We start from the raw sequence: 23,323 nt of genomic DNA on the forward strand, positions 1-23,323 counted from the left end.
TGATGTATTTCAAATAATTTGGAGATCTTCTTAAATCCCTTGCCAGACTCCTAGGCATCCACAACCTTTTTTCTGAAGGCATTATAGAACTCTTTAGATCTTGGCATGATGACCCCACTCACCTCAATAACAAAGGGAACACCAGACACTAGATATGAGAGATGTATAAATAAGATGGGTTTCACCTGTACTCCCTAAGCAGGTTCTAATCACTGGCACCCAATCTTCAACACCTGATTCTAATTATATGAATTTGAAGGTGTGATAAATGCAGGGGTGTACTTACTTTTTCCATGTGACTGATCTGTTTTTTTTTGTTAATTTAAATAGTGAAAATCACTACAAATTGTCGATTTTATTTGTCATTTGATTTGAGTGTAAGACCTTTATTAATAGGCACTGTTTCAAAGAGGATCAAATGTTTGCTTGTCTGAACATGTCAAAAAAAAAAAAAAAACATTTCCATCAGGTGTACTTCTTTTTTCACATGACTTATGTTTTAATTTGAAAAAAATCTACATGTTGCAAGCTGACAACTCTGTGTTGGTACACTTGTGTGTACTAAAAGAACTTGAGAAAGTGAAGCTCCGTCCACACTGTGAGCAGTAATATGGTTTCTCCCCTGTGTGAATGCGCTGGTGTTTCTTAAGAGCACTTTTCTCAGTAAAATTCTTCCCACACTCTGGACAGTGATATGGCTTCTCTCCTGTGTGAATGCGTTGGTGTTTCTTAAGAGCACCTCTCTCAGTAAAACTCTTCCCACACAATGGACAGTGATACGGCTTTTCTCCAGTGTGAAGGCGTTGGTGTGACTGGAGGAGACTCTGGTGAGTAAATCTCTCCCCACAGTGGGGACACTGATACGGTTTCTCTCCAGTGTGAATGCGCTGGTGTCGTTGGAGAGTACTCCGTTGTGTAAAATTCTTCCCACACAGTGAGCAGTGATACGGTTTCTCTCCAGTGTGAACACGTTGGTGTCGTTGGAGATTACTCTGGTTTGAAAATTTGTCTCCGCAGTGCGAGCATAGATACGGTTTCTCTCCAGTGTGAATGCGCTGATGTCGTTGGAGAGTGCTCTGCTGTGTAAAACTCCTTCCACACTCGGAGCAGTGATACGGTTTCTCCCCGGTGTGGATACGGTAGTGTTTGTCGAGAGTACCTCTCTCAGTAAATCTCTTACCACACTGTAAGCACTGATGCGGCTTTTCTTGTGTGTTAATCCACTGGTTTGTTTCAATATGCATTTCTGGAGTAAAAAAGAAAACAATGTTAAAAATCTAATGTGAAATTCAACAAAATAGTTACCCCTCAACAAAACACTCAGAAAGTGGCACAACACAGCAATGCTCTAAGTGGAGTGAAGACGCATATTATTAGAGATATATATCTCGATCTCATATAATGGATTGGCATGTGAGGTTTCATACACAACCCAATGAGAAATGCCCCATTTTAACTGACGAGCCCAGTTATTCCTGTTGTTAATTCACATTGGTGAATTAAATCCCAACAGAAATGGGGTGTAGCAAATCTTAGAGCTACAGAGTCAAGGGTGACAGGTTCCTGTTTGGGTAAGGATCTACCTCTGAATTTATGTAAAGCTGCTTTGTGACCATGTTTATTGTTATAAATGCTATAATTATATTAGTGCATTAAGTCTGATGTGAGCAGCTACAGGAGAAATGTGGGAGATCTTGGAGAGCTTAAAAACAAGTTGTGCAGCTGCATTCTGGATCAGTTGAAGGGGTTAGATGGGACGCAGAGGCAGACATGCCAAAAAGTAAGTTACAAAAGCCTAGTGTGAAGATGGCAAGGGACTGAACAAGCACCTGAGTGGCCTGAAAGGAAAAATCAACATAACCCAGTCAAGTTAGCAATAGCAGGGAATGAAAACAGGTTGTCCAGAACCAGCTTGTTTCAGATGGTGTTACGAAACAGATCTCCAAAGAAATGAGAAGATCTCAACATGGAGACACATCTCCAGAAATATAAAACAGACTCCTCTCATAGCACTATGTACCTAAATGTTTTAAATGAGCATTTTCAAACCATTCGTCAATATCAAACCTCCTCTTTATTTCTAAGACCAAGAAAAATTGTTAAAGATTTAACAATGAAGACAAGATCCCACAGTGTACTTCAAGACAAGCAATGGTGGTAAAGGAGCCAGTAGCAACAAGGAATTCACTGATCAGACTATTACTGTACGTAGTCTTCATTGATCTGGCTGTCCAAATTTCACAGCTATCCATGTCTGGAGGACACACCCGACTTGATTTCTGTACTGGGCATAATTATTGAGTGGAAGCTACAATGACAAGGCCTACAAAACGATGATGAGATTGTTTGGATATAGTGTTGAAACCTGTCTGGGAGCAGTTGCCACACTGCTGAAGAGTTCACAATTTGGCCTAAGAATATATTATCAGATTCAGCATCCAAAACTCTTTCCCTGATTCACAAGTCTAGGTCTGAGTGATTAATGTTCAGAAAATAAATGATCAAACTTGACTTCTAGGCACACATGTTCTTATCCTGAATGATGAATGTTGAAACTGAATCATTTTATCCTCCAGCACATGACTGAAACTGGAAATTTGTAGAAATTACCAGAGAATGAAAACTGAGCTCGGTCCCAACGGAGTTACATTAATCAAGGAGTGTTTCTCTGGACAGTATAAACAGGTAGTGTTGGTGAAATTGATATTAGCCAAAGACACTCAAAATAACAGTAACTACCTAACTCAGGGGGGGACAAAGTAATGAACAGGCCAACTCAGTTGCGCACACATGGCAACATTTAAATAAACCCTATAAATCCTCTTCATGATTAATGATCTTTTCCGATTTTAAGAGATGACTAATAAATTAGATTCTTTATGGCTTAGGTTTGTACAGGTGCATCTCAAAAAATCTGAATATCGTGGAAAAGTTTTTTTTACTTCCTGTAATTTAATTTAAAAAGTGGAACTTTCATATATTCTAGATTCATTAAACATAAAGCAAAATATTTCAGGCCTTTTTTTTCTTTTAATCTTGATGATTACGGCTTACAGCTCATGGAAATGAAAAATCCAGAATCTCAAAATATTAGAATGCTGCCGCTAAGGTTTAGTTAGTCACTGTTTATGCGATTAGTGGTAAAGCTAGATAAAACTACCTACGGTCCTCCAAAGTGAGGCTAGAAAACGGTTAATGGAAAGTTAAATGGCCAACAAAATACAAATCATGTTTAAACATCACCATTTGCAGAGCACTTTTTCTTCCAGATGTAGCCAAATGCGATGCTGAGATTTTTGGCGTACTCCTCTGTGTACCACACCAAGAGCTCCTGTCCTGGTTTAATGGGTCGACAGCAACGGTAGAAAATTCCACCATGATACTGAAACGCCACAAGGTTCTGTTCCTCATTATCACACGAACAATTCACAAACCTGAGGGAGTAGCAAAGAAAGATAAAGCACAGACAGAGAAAGTGAGGAAAAGAGATTGAGTGTCAGGTGAAAGTTTTTTCACCCTGTAAAGCAGAGTAAAGAATGAATTCTCACCTCATCCAGTTAGCATGCATCTCTCTCCTGCCATCGATGTACTGTTCACACTGCCCCTCCCTGTAGATCTGTAAAATACATTATTACACATTTACATTTGATCATTTTTAATACAACATAACCAATGCCGCCCAACTGAAATATGAGATTTCAATGAAAATATTGTTCTAGCAAACATAACGGAGCCAAAATCTGTCTGTCTCTTTAGAATTTTGTTTTAATTAAAATATGTTCCAAATCTTGTCTTAGGTTCAGTTCACCTTGTTCCTACTGCATAGATCAAACTTAAAGCAGCTTTTTGTTTTTATGCCCAAACGATCTTAAACATACCATCAAGAATTCATGCTTTACCCATCTTAAACATTTAACTAGCTTTTTTTTTGCCTTACCTTTACTGCCAAGTTACATTTATTATACACTGATCAGCCATTTACACCTGCCTAATATTGCTTAGGTCTCCCTTGTGCCTACAAAACAGCTCTGACCTGTCAAGGCAAGACCTCTGAAGGTGTGCTGTGCCATCTGGCACCAGCAGATCCTTAGAAGCAGATTCTTAACCCTCTTACCCCGTATGGCCGAAAAACCGGCTTGCCCGTCTTTGATCTATTCCCGTAAGGAAGAAATACCGGCTTGGTCATCTATGCCAAATACCCGTAAGGCCGATATAACGGCTTTACAGTGTAAACGTTATCCCCGTAAGGCCGGTGTACCGGCATTACTCTGCTATGATTCCTTACTTATTTAATTATTATTTTTTAACCCGGAAGGTTGATGACGTCATGACATCAGGACGTGATTATGACATTACGCCATCATTACGATAAAGCTGATCCAAGCGTGAATATTGGTGTAATAGTGAAAGTTCAGGCGATGTTGAAACCGAAACCGAAACAGAAAGAGGCGCAAACTCTCCTGATTCAGACCCTGATCCGTCTTCATCTTCAGCATCAACCAGTGCGACTGACACTGCAGGGGTCTGGAGTCATAACGGGACCATTTCTGTGCATTCGTGAAAACACTACCTGCTGGTCTGATTATCACCAGAAACTTGACTTTTGGCGCTAAAATGCATTCATTTATTTATTATTTACTTGAATTTATTCAAAGGCATTGACCATGCTGATGCTCGTATGGTACTTCTAAATGAGTAGAAGGATTTTAGCGAGCATTTTTTCGTAATTTCTCTAGTTAAGAATTGTGCTCTAAGTTTAGTAAAAACACTGAACTGCTCCATTTAATATTACACAAATACATTCCAAGTAATATTACACAAATACATTATTATAAGTTGTTTCAAGGCCTAAAAATGTTAAAATTAAAATGTTGATTTTGGCCCAGGAACTCAGGGTTGGCGTGCTGTTTCTCTGGGGAATATAGGGTTATGGGACATAATACTGTGGGAACTTAGGGGTAAGAGGGTTAAAATCCTGTAAGTTGTGAGCTGGGACCTCCATAGATTCTCCATGGTCCTGTTTGTCCAGCACATCCCACAGACACCCGATCAGATTGAGATCCATCCGTTGAGAAACCATTCCTGAGCAATTTTTGCAGCAATTTGTGCTACAGTAGCTCTTTTGCAGGATCGGACCAGATGAGCCAGCCTTCGCTCCACATGTACATAAGTGAGCCTTGGCAACCGTCGCCGGTTCATGGGTTGTCCTTCCTTGGACAATTTTGGAATACCCCACAAGACCTCCCATTTTGTACATGCTCTGACCCAGTGGTCTAGCCATCACAATTTGGCCCTTTGGTCACTCAAATCCTTACATTTGCTAATTTTTCCTGCTTTTAACTCATGAACTTTGAGGACTATTCACTTGTTGCCTAATATAACCCACCCCTTGACAGTTGCCATTGTAACGAGATAATGTTATGCACACTAATGTTATGGCTGATCGATGTATATTTTTGTGTTGTTTTAATTATAAGACTTTTAATCTATTTTATAGCACATTGTATTGTGTATATATACATTATATTTCTATATTTTATATTGGTATTTTCATTCTTTTTTCTATGTTTTATACTTCATAATAATAATAATAATAATAATAATAGAAGATGTGTGTCTTGTTACATTTGGACACTCAGGTGAAAGCATTTCTAGCATGTTACAGGCTGAGAGAGAAGGATTTAACCGTAAGGTAACATTTAATATTTCTAATAAATATAATTAGGAAAATAACTAACCACCCAGGAGTAGCCACTGATCATAGCTTCCTCACAGTCTACCAAGTCTCCCTGATAAGGGCCAAAGTGCATACCAACTGGAACAGCCTCTCCCATATTAAACACTCCCAGGCCTGCATCAGGAATACTGGACTCCTGAACCACTAGACCAGGTGGAAGTGTTTGCCTGGCTCGGTCAGGGACTCCCAGGGGAACAGGGGTGTCGGGGATGAAGAGAGCTGGGCCGTGAACCTCACACTTGTTAATGAAGAACAATCTGCAATCCTCACAGTCTGGAAGGAGAGCAGGCAACAAAAGGAAAGAATTTATAGTTTAGCTTTTAGAGAAGGCAATGTAACTTCAGCATGTTAAAAAGGAAGAAAATGTTTCTAAGAACAGATAGTTAGCTGGATTTTCAAACAATAATAACTTTTTTATATCTACATCTGTACATTGTCTTTCTCACAATTAAGATCACTGAATTATTTAAAGCTGCAGAGCTGGGACACACATGGCACCAAGTGAACACGGGTAGAGTGCAGCAGGGGGGACCCTGCTTGGAGTAACATACACAGGCTAAACTGACTACACACTACAATCAGCTCAAACCCGGGACACATGACACATGATGTTGGAAGACTAAGGCCAGCCAAACAGATGAAACAGGAAAAGAAAATGGCAAAGTATAATATGTTTCTCATTTGTTTAATTGGATTCTCCATGTCGACTTCTGGGAGTTGTGTGAAAATCTGATGTTTTAGGTCATATTTATACAGAGGCACCACTGTAGTTCATCCTCATTTTTGCTCATGTTGTGTCACTCTAACTTTGTCTTTCTACAATTATAGATGTTTGCTTTACTAACAGAGACAGTGAAAATGTAATTAGGGATTTATAGGCTGAGAAGTGGGACTTGGATTTGTCCTTGTAAGGGTTGCAATGGTGTCAATTTGGTTATATTATGGGAAACAGAACTGACGAAAAACATTAAAAGACATCATGAGTGGGTACAAACAAAAATAACTGTGGAAACGGGCAGAATTGGGATTTTAAAAAAACGGTTCTGCGGGCCTCTCTGTTTTGGGGTATTGTCCATATCCACCTTCGTCTTATGAGGTCTGGTTCATCACAAAACTGTCACTGACAGACAAGTTGGAAATATCTGCACTGAATCCGAAATCATCATCATCATCATCATTATTATTATTATTATTATCATCATCATCATCATCATCATCGTTGTTATGGACAGTCACAGCAGCTCAAGAGTTCTGTGTATTATAGAGTTTTACCCCCAAACCCTACGGACTCAGGAATTACACATCTTTAATGTTTAAGTTATTATATTAATGAGTGATATTTAGTCACAGACTGGAGTCGAAATCAGCAGTTCTCTGTAGTCTGAGATTTTTATATGGTTACAGCAGACTCACAACCCACCTTTATCAAAGTTATTATGATTAGTATTGGGTTCGTTATAGTTTAACTTTTTTAATTTTATAGTTATTCTCGTGTTTGATTGGTCCTATGAATTGAAGGCTTTAATCCAAACCTCAATAACTGAAAAGCAAATCATTTATAAGTAACTTTGAATTCTGTTTATTTAAAATTCAGAAATAAAAAGCTTTATGGTTCAAATAAATAGCCAAAATATTATTGTAGACAATAATTCTCATAAAATAAATCTGTACCGTGGGGGTCTGTAACATTTATTTTACAGTTAAAGGGGTCCCTGGGTGCAAAAAAGTCTAAACACTTGGTCTAAAGCTCCATGTTGTCTTACAGAGGTATTCGTCATCTTCGGGTTCTTCTTTCTTTAGATGCTTCATTTGGAATCCTCTGTCCGTCTGATCAACAGGGGTGACGCAGCTCACGGAGCTCGATGTACCTTCATCTGAAATTCCACAATTTACACTTAAAAATGGTCATTTGGACAAAAGCTCATTGCAATACACAAAAAATGTGTGAGAAAATTAACCCATCCTTTTAGGGTTGTTGCGGTGTCATAGTTACTCAAAGTATACTTTATGATTAGCTCTGCTCACTCACTAGTGACTTTTTCAAAATACATTTCCATTATTTATTTATTTATTTATTTATTTTAAAACACAGCACCTTTCCTCTTTGCCAGTCTCTCATTCATGATCATTCTCAAAACCCTTATTCAGACTGGATTAGTTTTCCATGTAGAGGTGTGTAATTATTTCCAGAGTATCTCTGAGGTTTTAGTCCAAATCCATCATCATGTTAGTATACATATTTTTTTTACGTACTGTGTGTGAAGGTTCTAGAAAGATTACTCTGTATATTCCCTCCTATGAAATGAGCAGTAGAAATAAATCTATGCACAAACACATATACACACATATACACATGTATACACTCCTGGGCAAAAAAGGCAATTAACTTTAAGCAATTAATATCAGCTTTTAATGGTCTTAACAACAAAACATTGGTCAGAATATGAGCGAGAATTAAACAAATGCACTCCTGAGACCTCCAGTGCCACCACTTGCTCGTTTACTTTTGTTTGGGGAAAAGCTAGAAACTAGGAAATTCACTTATATAGTCTTCTTGTACACAAAGGTAAAATAATGATAATGATGAAAATGTTTGATGTAAAATTCAAACTAACACATGGCTGGGTGTAAATTCAAACTAATACATGGCTGGGTGTAAAAAAAACTTAAATATAGTATAAATAAAATAAGATAAAAAGGAAAAAGCTATTCCATTCAAAATTATTTTATTTAATAGTTTAATTCTTGCTAATTTCCTGATTAATGACTTCTTGTTAAGACCATTAAAAGATTACTATTTTTAGATTGGCCCCAATTTTATTTTATTTTTTATGCCCAGGAGTGTATATATCCTGTCTGACCTGACATGTTGGTAAAGATTATGGTATAACCTGTGGGAAAAGAGGTTTTGCATTTTTTTTCCAGCATAAAGACAAGTGCTTGCCCTACTCTATCATCTCCAAAAACAAAAGTTTACAAACCACAACAATATAACATAGACGATGTCTAAAAGGATGTGTCAGAGTAGCGATGTTGATAGGGGTTTTAGGTAAACTGCCTTCCTAGCACACATACGGTCATGCTCATGTGATATGCTAATGGCCACACCCCCTACAACAAGCATATATAATACAGATCAAAACAATCAGACAGGGCTCAACGGTAACAATTTCTTTAGCAATTTAGGAACATAGTCTGAGCCATAACTTTAATTTACCTTCTGATAAACTAAATGTAATATTTTCAGTTAATTTTACAGGCTGTATGCAAAAAAAAACAACCGTTAACCTGTTCCACCTTGTAAACAAATACAATAAACCTCAAAGTTCAGTGTTTGAAGTATGCTCCTCTTAAATATATTTAACGCTACACTAATAGACATTTCCCACTGTCATGGTTCTGGGCTGGAGTCAGTTCTCAAACCGCTCTGTGTATATTCAATTATATTCAATTCAATCTGAATAATCTCATATAGGATGATATTGGGCGAGTTCATTTACCCATCAGATGCAAAACGCTTTAGTTTAATGGTGTTCATTACTGATGCTCCGATCAGGATTTTTACGACTGAAACCGATCCAGATACCAATCTTTTTTTTTGTTTAAACTTTAATCAGGAGGTCTATCATAAACAGGTAAATGTAAGCTCTCTGCTCATGGTCACTGTTAATTTAGTTAAAATAATAGCAATGAGAAATACTGTTGGTTAATTGATAAATAAACAAGCATAAAATATTTATTTTTAAATATCTTAAACAATAAAGAGTCCTAATTAAAAGTAGACCACAAACACAAACATGATCCATATTAGGAAAATGTCTAATAGCCTTCTAATGCGATAGCGAACTAAGCTTAATGTCAAATTGATATTAAATGCGACCCATAGTAATTAAACATCATTTCATTTCTCATTTTATTTATATTTTATTAAGTTATTATAATGCCTATTTTTTATATTAAATGATTTATTTATAACTAGCACATCTTCTGTCTTTACATTTTATTATTTTTTTGTTTGTTTGTTTATCAGTTGTTCCTTTTGGATCGGTTCCCCCAGTACAGTGTTGCCATGTCTGCTGATAATATTGAGTTATTTTGGGGGATTAAATCAAAACATGGAAACTGGAGTTGACTTTTCTAGTGATATCTGGAAACCGTGAGTTTAAATTAATGAATGAGCTGTGCGTGTGAGCCGGGACGGGTTAGTGAAGAGAGTGAAGGATAACAGTTGTTACTCTTGATTATGATTGGTGAGGAATTATTTAATAAAGAAGTTTAAATTAAAACCCACCTTGTAGCGTTAGCATTAATATTAATTTACTGGCGTCGCCCGATGCCGCGGTGTCTACACAAGCAGGTACAGGTCATTTTGCAGGATCAATAAAAGATGGCGGATTGTGAGATCGGGAAGTTGAAGCAGTGTTACTCGTCATCATAATGGCTTCTCTGCAGTATTTACACGCACTCGGTTGACTGAGGTGATGAAAAGCAGTGTGAAAGTAACTGTTGCGCGGTGTAGATGCATTTTGGACTTTCAGTTTTTATTCCGATTGTATTATACAACTAGAACAGGTCACTTGCACCGGTGCAAATAAATATTTTTTCACAGTCGCACAAAGTACTTTGCAGTCGCAAATGCAAGTGAAATGGTCGCACTGTAGAGCCCTGTCAGAGTGTATCAAAATGAGGTTTGTAGTAGTATGGAGCTTGCACACACGATGAAGCCATGTCCGACTAAATCACTGAACACACACATGTCCTGAAAGCTTAAAGAAGAACCGTTGTTTCCTTTTGGTTCTTATTTTATATTGTCAGCACCAGCTTGTGTTTCTAAATGGTTAATTAATATCATACTGTGAAAGTGTAATATTTGTAGACTAATTTATCATACCTGGACACTTCAAACCATAACACCTAGTTCCACATTAAGCCTAGTATGAATAAAAAGTGTTATTTAGGCCACATGGTCTTACAGAGAAAGTCTTCGTCTTCAGATTCTTCCTGTTTTAAAGGATTTCTCAGGAAACATCCGTCCTCATGGTCTACAGTGATGATGGACATTCCTTCACCAGAAGTTATAAAAGCCTCGGTGTGCACATCTTCAGAAAGCTGATGATCAAAGAATAGAAATGCAATTCAATTCAATTTCATATACACTACCGGTCAAAAGTTTAGAAACACTCATTCTTTATTATTTTTTTCCACATTTTAGAATAATAAAAATAAAGTCATCGATACTCTGGAAAAACACAAATAGAACTATGGGAATTATGTTGTGGTGATAAATCCAAAATAAATCAAAATAATTTAGTATTTTAGCATCTTCAATGTAGACACCCTTTTTGCCTAGAATTTCCAGAAATGTATTCTTGGCATTTTCTCAACCGATTTCTTGAGGAATCCCCCTGAGATGCTTTTTAATCAGTATTAAAGGAGTTCCCACTTATGTTGGACACTTATTGTCTGCTATTCAGAATATTTTGCTCAAAGTCATCCATTTAAAAATATATATTATTTTGTAAATAAAATGTTCATTTTTGAATGAAAGAAATGAATATGTTGGTACAATTATATTTTTGTCTACAACACTGATTTCAAACATTTAATCATCCACCTTCAGATCAAAAGACTTTTAACATCATGAGAAACATTTCAGTCAAGTGTCTCCAAACTTTTGACCGGTATTGTATACATTTTTTTTTCCTTTAACTTTAACAATAGACAGCTTCACAGAAATCCAGATGCAGATTTAGATCTAGATTTAGATTTAGATCATGAACAAGCCAGAGGCTACAGTGTCAAGGAAAAACTTCCTGAGACAACACTAAAAGGAAGAGACCTTGAGAGGAATCCATCCAATCTGAAAAGAAAATCACTGTGTGTTTAAGAACTAACAGCAATACCAGCACTTTCTTCCATTTTACTGCACTCTCTCCAAACACTGATCATAGTCACTGACGAGACTATGACTACGTTTACATGGACAGCAGTAATCTAATTATTGACCTTATTCTGATTAAGATAATAATGTGATTAAGGTGTTTACACCTAGTATGTTTGCACCTAGTATACGGTTTGGGATGCAGCCGAACTCTCTTGTTCGCTGTAAAATGTTGAGAACTGCCGTGTGTGATCGTGTCCTGTCGCAAAATGCGGTGAAAACTCTCACACAACGTTCATAATGTGATTAAGGTGATTACATGTCTGAAATACACGTCCATAATGCGACTAAAACAGGAATACTCCACCTGTCTTAATTCGATTAGAGCTTAATTCGAGTATGACCTTAATTAGATTAAGGTAAGTAAAAATTGCTGTTTACATGGTAGTTTCTCAATCAAAGTATGGTCTTAATCGGGTTAAGAGTGGATTATTGTTGTCCATGTAAACGCAGCTAGTGATAGTAACAGTACTTTTGAGTACCCTCAGTACCCAGAACCTGACCGTGACCACCATATACACCTCTGTGCTGCTGTCGAGGATGCTCAGACTGATCACAGTATTAGCTTTTACCGTGACGTTTCTTATCCATAATATTTATAAGGATTTAGACAAAGATAAAGTCCCATCGTAGTGCTGCTCTGTTATTCGGTTATATGACAAATAAGATGAAGTGATGAGGGTGTACAAGTGTGTATAGAAGAGGTGAATATACAAACGCATTCCTGTAGAATTCAGACAAAGTAGAAGGACATGCTATTTGGTTACGTTATAGGTCTGGCTGACCTCGGCCCGGTGTATTATCCATCTACACAAAGTCTTTATAAATACCTTAAAATAAAAACAAGTGTAACATTATAGAAGGCTTAGTTACATAATCTGAGATGTGTTGGACAGAAAGTTATTCAAAGATTGACTGAATGATTGATTGAGTTCACACATCACTAATTGTTACCTGTAAGTGTTGAGCAGGAGGAGTGTGTGGAGTTTCTCTCACAGCGCACAGTCCAGCCTCCATTACAAACCGTCTACAAAGTCGTGAGAGTGGGGGGGGAAAAAGAGCAAATAATCACAAAAATAAATCTAGAACCTTATTTAAAATGATTAAAAAAATACAAAACCATAAGAATTCAGAAAGAGAAGCACAACGCCACAACTATCAGCACATGTCAACAGAACACACACTCAATGTGAACATCTATGTAAATAATCTGAACTTTTAGACTCAGCGTGATCCTCCTGTTCAAGGATTAAAATAACAGTAACTAAAGAAATATTTGTAATAATTTTGTGTCTAATTCCAGGTAAATAAATTAATTTGATAGCTAAAATGATAGAACTGATTTGCATTGATTTTAGATAACCACTGTGTAATAAATTTATTTACTATCTCAGTAATAAAGTTCAGCACACGAGAACGATGTTAATTAGCTAACTTGCTGATTTAAATTTCTTTTTTTTTCCAGTCACGTCAAGACTGTGAACAAAGTTATGATGCCAAAATCATTGAGATCTAAAAACAACAGCAGAGCAAGCGTCATTTACAGGAGAAACTCTGACCATGTGCGTGTTTTTCTGATGGACCTTATGCAGAGTTAATCGGGGTTATAAACACTGTATGAGCAATGTTTATTCATTTTCTGCTTATTTTAAACACTCGTGTTAAACTTTTACTGTGATCATTTTTTTGTGATAATTATGTAAAGAGATAAAGTATATAAATAGCTTTATTTTATGGCCACTGTAATTGTGATTTATTTACACGAGACTATTACAACAGTTATTATAAGAAATGTGTAGTAGGTTAAATATAATTTAATATAAATATAACAGTAAAACACATCAGACAGACATGTCTCAGTTTATGATCATTTATAAAGAAATCTCATAACTGGAAAAGCCAGCCTGATACATGACTCTGTGAACAGCCCGATTTCATTAAGCAATGTTACTGCAAGCAGTTATTCTGTTTCAGTATTGGAGGAACTCTGATAAACACTTTAACATGCACATTCTAGAATTTGAATATTTTTGTTGTATTAGAGCCCATACAGTATAATATTTAATATTCACTCTTAAGGCTGGGTGATATATCGATATAATATCGATATTGATCAATGATTATGTGATACACTTTTCTGAGATATCGTTAGTATGGTGGTGCACTTTTTACGTTTTTAATAAATACAAATTAAACAACACTGACTGGATGCTGTTGTTTTGACATTTAAAAAAATATATAGCTTAATCATCTCTGTATTTGTAGGCATTAAAAAAAGTATAGTCAAACTCAGTTTAAACTTTAAGACTAAAGTTTAAAACTTATTTTACTACTGTTTGTTAGCTAAATTATATATCGTGATACGCATCGTGTATCGTAGAAATGTCCTCAAGTATCGTGATATGATGTTTTTGTCATATCACCCAGCCCTATTCACTCTTTATAAAGAATATTTACAAATAATATTTACTCTTTATATTGAAGAAAATAATGCTGTCCTTCTTCCTGTTGCATTTACTTATTAAAAAAATAAATAAATAAAAAAGTGATTCTGTGTGTGTGTGTGTGTGTGTGTGTGTGTGTACAAGCACAAGAGTGTTTTGACAGCGTGTAAATCGAATAGGCCACGCCCCTACATCATTCTGCCACGTGACTTAGGTCTAAAACTGTTTTGGGAGGAAAATTAGTTTTGTCTAAACTCGGGCATGATCAGTATAAAATGTAATAAAATCATGTTTTTATGTTTTACAAAGTATAAAATGTAAAATAATGTTTAAATTTCACTCATGTTGTGGTTGTTGTTTAATGATGTGTGGTTTAAAATTTATTTTAAAGGAATGAAATATGAAGGAAAGGAACACATTATAAGTGAAACAGATCTTAAATATTAACACCAGGAGTATGACACTGAGGCTCTAACAGTTAGCCGAGCAGCTGAGTTAGCAGAGTTGGTGTAATTTACCTCAGGCTTTAAAACAGAACGGTGATAAAGCTCCTCAAATCCACACAGCCAGCTTTTCTCTTCAACCCGATCAGCACAGAACTGAGACTGTAAATCCCTGTCACAAATATTCTGATGTAGATATGATTAGGTCGTTCACAGGATTCTGTCCAATCAGGAAACCTGCAGCTCGTCTTCTTCTCTTTCTTTCACTGTGTGGAGGATGGCTGACTGGGCGCGCGCATTGCCCCCTGCTGGAAGACCGTGGAAACACAAGCTAAACTCCAGAGACCTTCATACAACGAGTTGAACAAACTCAGAGTTGCAGAGTAAATTTTGAGTTGACAAAACCAAACAAATCTAACCCGGGTTAATTAAGGTTAACCGGTGTCATGACGCTGGTTATCAACTTTCCCAGTCAACCCAGGTTTTAACCTGCAGATATCAGCACTTCAAATTTAATACTTTTTAATACCATACTCAAGACATATCCAATAAATATTAAGACCTGCATGTCACTTCGATCATGTTACATGACACATCAGCTATAATGGATTGTGTTCATGCATATACATCCATTTTTGGGTTTAAGCAAACTATAGCAGGGTAAACTTCTATAGAGGTATATAGGAGACCGTAGCAAACCTGCACTACCTTTTCCTCCAACAGTTAAGGAAACAAAAAATCCAGTATTTCCTTTCCATGACTTTCCAAGGGAGGAAAAAAAATATAGAGAGAGATGGATTACAGCAGTCAGAAGAGAAAAAGGTGTCAAATTTGCCATCACTCCCTCAACAGCTTATATATATATAACCTTTTCTGTTTTGTTATATCATTATTGCACTGAATAATTATTATTATTATTATTATTATTATTATTATTATTATTATTATTATTATTTTATTTGGGGATACAAATAGTAATATAACAATAGTAATATATTTCTGACTTAATTCACTTTTTATGGGTTTTATGTGGCACAATTCTGTTTATTATTAACATTAGATATCCTGTGAAGTAGATGACTATAATCTTGGCAGAATCTTACACAGCTGCCCAGGGGCCTGTACCATGAAGGTAGTTGAACAAACTCAGGGTTACAAGATTAGTTTTGACTTGACAAAACCAAACCAATCCAATCAGGCTTTACTGATACCATGACGATGCAAAATACAGCAAAATGCTGTATTAAAAAAGTGTTTTTTAATGCTCAATTTTTTATTTTTTGCAAAGAAATAGAAATGAAACTCAACAAATGTTATGATTCGCACTATATTATATTCCATTGTCCCTATCAGAGACAACTTGATTTTGAAAATAATATTTTGTTTTGTTAAAAAATAATAATAATGAAACTTATACCTTTAATGAAACAATACCTTTAGGCTATATAATAATAATTGTTTATATGTGTAATCACATTAAAAAATGTATATCATTAATAGGCCTAATTATATATATATGTGTGTGTGTGTGTGTGTGTGTGTGTGTGTGTGTGTGTTATATCCATACTGTATCATAACACTACAATACGTTAGATATCCTGTGAAGTAGACGACGGTAATCTTGCTAGAATCTTACTCAGTTGCCCAGGTCATGAAATTTTTAGACGGTCCCTTACTGACTCTTACTATAAAGCAGTGGTGAGCTGCATTTCTGAGAGGTTGGCTTCAGGGGGATTTAACGGGAGAAAAAAAAATTAAATAGCCTATATTCAGTTGTACTTGGTTCTCGTTTCACTCCAGACTAAGACAATAGACATTTTGTAATTTCTGTGTGTTTATTTTATTTTATTTTATTTTATTTGAGAAATAGAAGAGGGAATCTTGAATGTGCAGTGACCGCGAGGCACTCTAGGGAGCAGTCTTTTGAATGTTTTCCGCAAAATACTTCCATAGAATCTGCGCGTGTTGTGTCTAAATGTATGAGGCGCCAAACTGGACAAAAGTGAAGCGAATGGGGAGAGAGAGAACGACAGGCGAAAGTGCGCGAGAGGCCGAGTGTGTGTGCGAGAGGGAGCGCGTGTGTCCGAAAGTGCGCGAGAGAGACCGAGAGAGCTTAAACATATGACCGCATATGTCCCTGCACATCTGAGCTCTAGTGTACAATGTGATTATCCTGCCATTTTCAAAGGGCCTATATTTAAGAGGTATTTTATATTAAACTGCATAATTTTGATGCACTGCAATAGTTGCCAGTGCACACACCACTGTCTGATGATTGGTGTTTGTTAAATATATTATTATTATTATTATTATTATTATTATTATTATTATTATTATTATTATTATTAATGTTATGGGAAAAAAACTCTCTGGGGAAATCAGGCTTCCGAAATACATAGTCAAATATGCATCATTCGGAAATTCAACCTATTGTTATGAAAAAGAGAATTCCGGGGGAAAATACTTTTTATTATGAAAAAAATATTTGATTATGATTTAAATGCAGAAGTACTTTGTTAAAGTGGATATTGTGAAATATTGTGAACAGTAAATGTTGTGTTTCCATGGAATATAACAAAATAAATGGATAAATGTAAGCATTGGTTTATTTAATTACTTAATCGTTTCAAAATAAAATGGTAAATTTAATTATTGATTTATTAGATTAATTATTCATTAAATTGTTTCATTTAGAGTACTTTGTTCCTCCACACTAGTGGACTTTCTTATAATAGAATAAAATGCAGATCCAAATCAGATCGAAAAAGCATTATTCAACATTAGATGTGTATAAAACACATCATATGCTGCAGTTTAATTTAGATGGTTCAGTTATTATTGATGTGAAACCTTTTTCAGTTTTATGTTTCTATCTGGCTTTTTCTTTTTGTTTCATTGTTCTCTTTCCTCTTCATTTGCTGTAATGAATTGTTATAAGTGTTCTTGGCATCAATTCCTCTCGCGCACGTACGCAGACTTTCTCGTGCACTTTCGCTCTCTCTCGCGGTCGCGGACACACTCGGCTCTCTCGCGCAATTTCGGGCTCACTTGGCCTCTCTCGCGCACACACTCGGCCTCTCTCGCGCACACACTCGGCTCTCTCGCGCACACACTCAGCCTCTCTCGCGCACACACTCGGCTCTCTCGCGCACACACTCAGCCTCTCTCGCGCACACACTCGGCTCTCTCGCGCACCCACTCGGCTCTCTCTCACACACACTCGGCCTCTCTCGCGCACCGAGCCGCACACACACACTCTGGAGTCTAACACAGTCACACGGGTTCACCATCTCAAAAGCAACGAGCCAAAATAAAATCTAAATATTCTTTACAGTGTCAGTTCAGTTGCATTTTAAGACATTTGAAACGTGAATTTAAGACATTTTAATGCTAATTAAGGCCTTATTTGTCCATTAATAAATTGAAGAATTTTTAAGACTTTTTAAGGACGGCGGAAACCCTGTTAACCCTGATTCAAGGTTTAGGCTTGCGTGCGAAAGGCTATGCGTACGACTGTGCAAAAAAAAAAAAAAAAAAAAAAAAAACCGAAGTATACAAGAGACTTTAGTTTTTATGTGCACGTGCACATAAAAGCCAGACGTTTGCGGCAAACAGCCAGTAGCGTTCAGCATGGAAAAAAGCAGGTGTGCATACTTCCAGTTGAAAAGCAAGAAATTATTTTGCAGGAATATGAGGAATTTATGTCTAAATATAATTTTTTAAATAAAATATTAATAAAATAAATAATAATTTATGAAAATATATGAGGACAGTAGGAATAATGCCATCGCATGACGTATCACTCACAACCCAGCCGGCATTTGAATCACCGTTGAATTTGTTTTGATTTTGCAAATTGAACCAACCTTGATATCCTGATGTTTCAACGTCATACGTATTCACTCACTGTGTACACGATTGTGCATTGAATTATATTCTAACCTATTTTTGTTATAAACTGGTTCGCATTTAGAATATGACAGTACTTGCTGAATCTGATTTACTGTAGGCTACATTTTTCCCCCAACACAGCTGTTCGAATGCACATTATTGCAATACGATCCCTATATCATACACAAAATAAATGCCTCAAAGTAAGTCAGTGGTAAACCTTGAATGTTATTAAATAAGAAGGTAAACCTTGAATGTTATTAAATAAGATCTCACTGGAACAAGAGGTTATGGCACCAAGAAAAAAAATTAAACAGTCATTCAACTATGAGAAAACAACTAAATGACAACAGGTGCAACTCCTGGAATTTTTATTTCAATATTTTTAAATACAAGCTCTTTAAACAAGATCTGTGTGCACAGATCTTTAGGGTCTTCTTATGGCCACCACCACCCATTCTCTCTGGAACATACTTTAAATATTTGGACATTGTCTCCATTATTTTCATGTGTGTTGGCCCACAGCTACTCATAATGACATCTAAAGAAAAACAAACCACAAATAAGATTGATAAAAATGCTGCAAATTTCACACCATCTTTAAAGAATTCTGTGTATTTTTGCCAACCATTTTCCAAAGCTGTATCAAAGTTGTTTACATTGTATCAGTTTTTCACACTTTGCATGTCAATACAGTAAAGTGCATAAACTCTTTGTTGCCACTAGTTAACTACACTCCACTCAAGTATGTCAGATTCAGGAGAACTTCACATTACACATAACTTCAAAGATAATTAATGAAATAAATAAAGACAATAAATTTCCTCCCCTCAATCCACCTCCAAGGTTTGTAAATCATTAAAGTATGTAATAAATCATTGCCATTTTCAAAAAAGATTCCCCCTACCTCTGATATTACACAACATTTTTCGGTAATTATAAAATAAATATAAAATGTGTTGCTGAACACATCTGAAGAAGAGTTTTAATAATTTCAGTGTTGACCAAAGCATGTTTACAGTTAAAAAAAATCTAAATAGAGGTCAACATAAACTAGTTTATAATCCATGTTATATTGAGGGGAAACCCCAAATGGTGCCACATTTTTATCACCAGCTAGCCAAAATCACTTTACGCGCTATTAAAAGCCCGGCCCAATTTTTATGTGCTTAAAAGGGAGCAGAACCTCCAAAAATGCCACCGTTTTTTTTTTTGTTTTTTTTTTATGTGTTTGAGAGGAACCACCAAAACGGAACCAAAAGGCGCTTAAGTCATCACCAGATGAGGCATTAAACTAGCAACCAACACAAAAAATAAAGCATATGTTATATCTTACACACTTTAAGTAAATTAGGATATAAGAACTCGAAATTTGTGGTATAACATTTGTTCCATGACTAACTAGCCATTAGCAAACTGTGATTTTTGCTTTACCTGGAATTGGCATCAGTCATTTTAGCAATTTCACTCTTTATATGTAAATTAAATAGCATTTTGGCTTACAAATATTGACTTATCTTTAAATCTAAAACTGTATGGCATCTTTACTTCGCTCAACATGTTGCACATGCTACAATCTCGTGTGATCTCACGAGATTACACCACCAGGCCCTGAAGTTCCAGACAGCTCGGAACAATATGTGGGATTTCTTTAGTTATATCTAATCATACTCAACTATAATGTATTATTATTATTATTATTATTATTATTATTATTTGTAAAATTATCATTTAAAGCAAACACCGTGCGTTCAGGGTCACTCAAAAATGTTGATTAACGTACGTAATGGTGTTCTGGGACAGCTAACTCTAAACATATTGGTGTCTGGGTCAGCCTGACCCTAAGAAAACCATATAAATAGGAGAGCTTCAGCTCTGGGTTTTTTAGATCACCCTTGGGAGGTCTCAACTGTGTGGATCTCATGGAACAAATAAACTTGGACCCTTGCTTCTTCTCACTCACTGGCTCTTGGTGTTCTACTTTCTACCTTAATCTGGCTAATATATGTGAGTATCTGTTTCTATGTTAAATATTAATTGTCTTTGGGTAATTGGCAAAAATTGATGCAACGCTGTTGTTGAAAACATTATGTTGATATAACATACAGATCTTGGCAAAATTTCAATGTTGATTTATAAGTATTTTTTTACCTTTCTGCAACCATTTAGCATCAATTGTCATTTAAACGGTGCTTCAATGTTGATGCGACAACTAACATTATTTCAACCATATTTCAACATTGAAGGTCGGTCGTGTGCCGGCTGGGAAAGAACCGCAAAGCAACACATACAGTTTGCGGTTCAGTAAGAGCGGCTTTGGCATGTCAGAATGTTAAGGTCCGGCTCAAGAAGACAGCAGAGACAAACTATACCATCTGCCGAAAATCCATATCTTTCATACGTATGGTGATCTGGAAAAGCCAGCACAAACGCTAAAGGTTTAATTTATATCACTTTGCTCTCAGATGGGGGTATTCCAGAAAGCCGGTTGTGTGACTTACCTGGGTAAGTCAGAATTAACGGATAACCTTAACTTTTGTTTCCTAAAACAGAGGTAACTTTCAGGGTAAGTTGAGGTTATACCCCCCCCCCGGCTTCGTGAAACAGGCCTCAGGTTTTGCTTCCTGTATTTTTATTTACAGTGGGTAGCATTGCCGCCTCACAGCTCCACGCTCAATCATGAGCTCATGTGTGGAGTTCTACATGTTCTCCCTGTGTCCGTGTGTGTTTCCTCCGGGTTTTCCACTGCCCTTCCTCATCTGAAAAACAAGTATGTACCCTCACAGTTCAGTTTATTAGTAACAACTACACATTCATGCAGTTATCTAATCAGCCAGTCATGTGGCACAAAGCTATGCAAAAATATAATGTAAATAAAGTACAAGTCAAGAGCTTCGGGTAATGTTCACATCGAACATCAGAATGCACAAAAAATGTGATTTCTGTTACTTTGATCGTGGCATGAGTGTTGGTTGATCCAAAAGGTTTTCATCTGAGGTTTAGCATAAAAACATTATAGTCATTACAGAAAATGTGTCAGAATAAAAGCTAGAACGTGTAAATATATTGTTATATGAGATTTCTACTTAAAAAAAAAAACGTTCCTAAACACTACTTTCAGCACTTTCTGGATTAGCAGCTAGCACTAGGGTAATGTTAGCAATTAGGACATGTATTTAGAGTTTAGGATTAGCAGGTATTATTAGTGTATGGCTAGTTAGGTAGGAATTATGTATTGTTAGCTTCAGATACAGGAAAAAAACTAAACATTTTTTACAAATCCTATTTCACAAATAAACTCAGTTCCAGAGAGGGATATACAGTATCTCTTAGGGGCCCAAGAGGGTTAAGGCAGTGCTGGAAAATAATGGTGGCCACACAAAATATTGACACTTTGGGTCCAATTTGGACATTTTCACTTAGGGGTGTACTCACTTTTGTTGCCAGCGGTTTAGACATTAATGGCTGTGTGTTGTGTTATTTTGAGGGGACAGCTAATTTACACTGTTACACAAGCTGTACACTCAATACTTTACATTGTAGCAAAGTGTCATTTCTTCAGTGTTGACACATGAAAAGATATAATCAAATATTTACAAAATCTGAGGGGTGTACTTGTGTGAGATACTGTAAATGGCAAAAATCCAGAATGCAAAGGTCACATTCTGTACTTTTTCCCCTTGCAGTGTTTTTACAGCTGCAGTTGTTTTTATGTTCCAGGTATGATTTTATTAGCTGCAACATCAGCAGGTTCAAGTTCATATTAGATGTGTAAATATTTACTAGAGGAAAACTATCAGGTGTAGTTTTATCTGGCGAGCCAAACTGAATGACCTGCTGAATAAAATCAACTGCAAGTTCAAAGAGGAAAAATTTTTATTATTGAGGAAACACAGATTCAGTCTGTTATTGAGCCTCAAGTTTATATGGCTGTATTTTCATGCTGGTTAACACATATAGAGAATCTAAAGATGTTAAGAATTCATTTGTTAAGGTTTCAGAAAGCTGAGTCAACACCAAGAAGTGTTTGTATGTCCTCAATTAATGACAGATGACATTATAATAGCAATCAGTATTGTGTGTTATGATTGGCTGAGAGTGGTAGTGACAGTAAAACCCACACAATTCACTGAATCTTTATCAAGACTGAGTCATTAAACTGTGGTAACAGTGATGGCAGTGGTAGCTCAATGATTAAGACATTGGGGTACTGGTCGGAAGGTCATGAATTCAAACCCCAGCACTGCCAAGCTGCCACTGTTGGGCCCTTGAGCAAAGCCCTTAACCCTCAATTGCACAGATGTATAAATGAGATAAACGTAAGTCTCTCTGGATAAGGGAATCTGCCAAATGCCATAAATGTAAATAAATGTAAACAGTGAATCAGTTCAGACGTGTTCAGTGTGTGAACATAATGAGGCATACTCTTATTATTCACTTATAGTCTAGTGAAGAAACAAATTTTTATGTTAACTATAAAATAAGAGTTTTAGAGCCACAGTCATGACCTTCAATCAGCACATCTTTTTTTAACCATGTGATTCACTGATTCATTTATGTAAGCAAAGAAAAACTCTTAATGATTCATTTCCATCTGTGCTGTTATTAATATTCACATAGTCACAGATAAACTCACCTCACATACAACACACACACACACACACACACACACACACACACACACACACACACACCATTAAAGCTTTAGATTATTTCAGTTCATCTGTCAGTTTTGCAGTAGGTGTGTTCGGATTGTTTTAATCAAATTGGCGAGTCAATGCATTATGAAAATTGCATGAAATGTGTGAATTCTCCTAAAGACTGAAGAACATTCCCTTTGACCTTACCCGACCCCTCCCTACCTCCA

At 36.3% G+C, this 23,323-nt stretch overlaps 1 protein-coding gene across 1 annotated transcript in view; it reads right to left on the reverse strand.

Moving 5' to 3' along the window:
• The window catches only part of LOC128613312 (zinc finger protein 850-like), a 30,466-nt gene extending 15,570 nt beyond the window's left edge, over positions 1-14,896 (reverse strand). Inside the window, exons 1-8 of the mRNA XM_053633977.1 lie at positions 14,641-14,896; positions 12,633-12,705; positions 10,711-10,846; positions 7,501-7,611; positions 5,739-6,010; positions 3,549-3,616; positions 3,244-3,434; positions 520-1,246 (exon numbers count right to left, since the gene is read on the reverse strand). Coding sequence (XP_053489952.1) covers positions 520-1,246; positions 3,244-3,434; positions 3,549-3,616; positions 5,739-6,010; positions 7,501-7,611; positions 10,711-10,846; positions 12,633-12,695 — 1,568 coding nt within the window. The 5' untranslated portion in view covers positions 12,696-12,705; positions 14,641-14,896. The remainder of the gene's footprint in view (positions 1-519; positions 1,247-3,243; positions 3,435-3,548; positions 3,617-5,738; positions 6,011-7,500; positions 7,612-10,710; positions 10,847-12,632; positions 12,706-14,640) is intronic.
• Between the last annotated feature and the right edge of the window lie 8,427 nt (positions 14,897-23,323).

The sequence above is a fragment of the Ictalurus furcatus genome, chromosome 10 (genome assembly GCF_023375685.1).
Source record: "Ictalurus furcatus strain D&B chromosome 10, Billie_1.0, whole genome shotgun sequence".
NCBI classification, from domain to species: Eukaryota; Metazoa; Chordata; class Actinopteri; order Siluriformes; family Ictaluridae; genus Ictalurus; species Ictalurus furcatus.